This window comes from Thermobia domestica, chromosome 2 (assembly GCF_964235325.1).
Source record: "Thermobia domestica chromosome 2, izTheDome1.hap1.1, whole genome shotgun sequence".
NCBI lineage: Eukaryota > Metazoa > Arthropoda > Insecta > Zygentoma > Lepismatidae > Thermobia > Thermobia domestica.
Window position 1 is genome coordinate 325514130 of NC_137455.1, and position 3097 is coordinate 325517226.

General features: G+C 35.4%; 1 protein-coding gene across 1 annotated transcript; it reads right to left on the reverse strand.

The window, feature by feature from the left end:
* Positions 1-1244: 1244 nt before the first annotated feature.
* On the reverse strand, positions 1245-2811 carry LOC145679853 (uncharacterized). The gene is made up of 2 exons (XM_081750374.1): positions 1459-2811; positions 1245-1358 (listed from the first exon to the last, which is right to left on the reverse strand). Exon 1 carries the CDS (start codon positions 2674-2676, stop codon positions 1747-1749), a length of 930 nt encoding a protein of 309 aa, XP_081606500.1. The 5' UTR covers positions 2677-2811; the 3' UTR covers positions 1245-1358; positions 1459-1746.
* Positions 2812-3097: the final 286 nt, after the last annotated feature.

Here is a 3097-nt window from a genome sequence, read left to right on the forward strand (position 1 = left end):
CCTGGATTTTTGAAATTTGTTCCCTTTTACGGGTAAGATGTGTGATTCTGATTGGTTGATAGCTGTCACGTGATTTTAGACCCTGCGATATTTGAAAATTCGTTCCCTTTTACGGGTAAGATGAATCCTTTGGTACCCCAATGATAGAGGTCACGTGATCTTAAGCCCTGGGATTTTTAAAATTCGTTCCCTTTTTATGGGTAAGATGAGTCCTTTGGTACCTCGATGCTGATTGGCCGACAGAGGTCACGTGATCTTAGACCCGCCACACACCCCATGAGTGAAATATAGAGCAATATGTCGGTGATCACCATAGACCTGGATTTTTTTTATGGTTATCCTTAAAGTTCCCATGGAGGATTCAACCTCCTCCTTAAATAACCCTTTTTTTTGGTATCATGATATTGTACTGAAGTTTACCTTAAATATTATCGTTCTCTTTGACAGATAAGATGATTCTTACCTTGATGGAGATCCTGTCCTTGAATTAGTAGCCTATGTCTCTGGAAGTAACAATGGTGAAAGAGGGGTGTCGCTTGTAGATTTCTTATAACACATTGTTGTGAGTTTAAGCGATTTATTGCTCAGTAAGCGCTTCATTAATGGAAACAGTGTTGCCAGATTTTTTCTTACCGAATCTGCTCCGGTTCTTTTCGAAACGGTTCCGCAGAGTACAAGAAATTTTAAACTAAAAATTTTTCGAACTAAAAAAAAATTTGTAACTAAAAAATTTTCAAACAAAAAATTTTCGAACTAAAAAATTTTGAAACAAAAATTTCAAAAAAATTCGAACTAAAAAATTTAAACTAAAAACTTTCGAACTAAATTTTCAAATCAAAAAATTTTCGAACAAAAAATTTTCGAACCCAAAAAAATTCGAACTAAAAAAAAATTAAAAATTTTTCGAAAAAATATTTTAAACTAAAAACTTTCGAACTAAATTTTCAAATCAAAATTTTTCGAACTAAAAATTTTAAAAAAAATTCGAACCAATTTTTAAAAATAAGTTTCGTACTAAAGATGTAAACCACATTTGAAAATTTTCAAATTAAAAATTTTTTCGAACTAAATTAAAAATCAAATTTTGGACACTAAAAAAATTCTTTAATTATTTTTCGAACAAAATCATGTAAACCAAATCTTGAATATATTTTCCACCTTAAATTTTCAAGATTACCATGATTTGAAAACAAGTGTTCAGGGTTTCAAGAAATAATAAAACATATTTTTTTTCAACTTGTTGTATTTTAACGAAAAGTATGTGCTCTTCCTATACATGTTTATTAACATAATAAATACAGGATCTAGTTAATGAATATGTTGGACGCGTCATCATCTTCGAATCTTGTAGCCGTATCCTGGAAAGAAAAAGAAGAAACGATGGATTAATTTAAGAATTTCTTTTTTTCTGAAACAATAAAAATGAGTCAATATTGATAAGAGAGAAATAAAACTTACTCGTAAATGATGGATCTGTTTAGGTTCATCTTCCTCCTCGGGTACAGGATCACTGCATTTTTTTTCACCGATGGATGTTTACGAACTTTTTTCTGGGTACTGCATTTTTCTAGGTGTTGCTGCTTTATGGTCAAGGTTCCTCCTTCGGTACGAGATGACTGCATTTTCTTCCACTGATGGTTGTGTTGATGGTTTATGAACTCTTGTGGGTACTTCATTTTCTTCTTGGTGTTGCTGCTTTGTGGTTAAGGAGTGGAAAAAGGAAAAGGAAAAAAAGAAATGGCGGCCTTATTGGGTATTTACAGTTTTTTCTTCTTCATCTTCTTTTTCCAGTTCCATCTTCTGTTTTTTAACGTACCCGTACGGAACCGTATCATAAGAATTGATTTCTTTAAATCGACGTTTTGTGTACTGGATACTGTACATTTTTTCTTCTTTGCGTGTGACGATGGTATGGTCTTTAGTCCTGCATATCTTATGGGGGATAGTGATGGTGACTTGTCCACGGCATTGATTTGTAATCATTTCTTTTAGCGTGTTGAAATTTAATTGTTGTCCTGCATTGTAATTTAATGTAAATCCTCTAATTTTGCATATGTAACTGGTGACGTTGGTATCCGGATTGTATATTTCTAGGCTGTAATTTTTTGGTCCTCCACTGACAAATGTCTTGATGTATGCTCGTGGTCCATAAGACTCCATCTCATTCGATAAGCATCCCAAGTACGTTGAAGGTTCAATGGTTGGCTCCCCGGGCTTCTCCGTAAATATTACAGAATCCGTGTCGAAATATAAAACACGTTCCTGCAACATTTCCAGGTACTTGTACAGTTCCAGACGTGCCTGACATGTTGTAAATGCACCTAACACGACATTGGTGTTTCGGTTTTGAACAGGCACATGTTCATTGTACTCCCAGAACGCATACAACATCGTATCATTGATGGGTACAATTTGATGGAGTTTAATGTCGGGGGAAGTGAGTTTTTCATAAAATTCTTCCGGCCGATCAATAATTGTGGTCTGGCTAAAGTTTGATCTTTGGCAAAGCTTTCCCCAAAGAGCATTAAGACAAAGCTTAGATAAGCTTCTTCGTGTAGGATTATTTTCAATTTTGGACCGATCCAATGCAATACCTTCACGCTCCAGGACGGTTTGTATGAATTTTGATTTGTCTTCTTCGGTCACACAGGAACTGGGCCAGCCAGACGCTTCCATTTTCGATTTTAAAAATGTATTGATATATTCCGTGAACAAGCCACCTGTTTTCGTGATGGGATCATATTGTTCAATGTCATAATCCCAAATTTCAAAAATTTCCACTGGTTGATATCCCAATTCTACTGCTTTCTGGATTTCATATGATACCCATGTTCCAGTGAGGCATCGCTCCTGGTCGTTGTGCGTACACGTTGCTGTAGGGTCTGGGTTCATTTCTTCGGCACACGCAGCACACAGTGGAAAGAGTAGTTTCTTGTTACATCGGTAAGGCAGGAGACCATGATAAAGATGGCGATTTGGTAATATCGTCATTTTGATTAGACCATTGACTTTATTTATTGGCGGTATATTTTCATCACCCTGTAGATAAATTCGTGGATGGCCTACAGGGTATTTAGCACACTTATTTACATAAGGA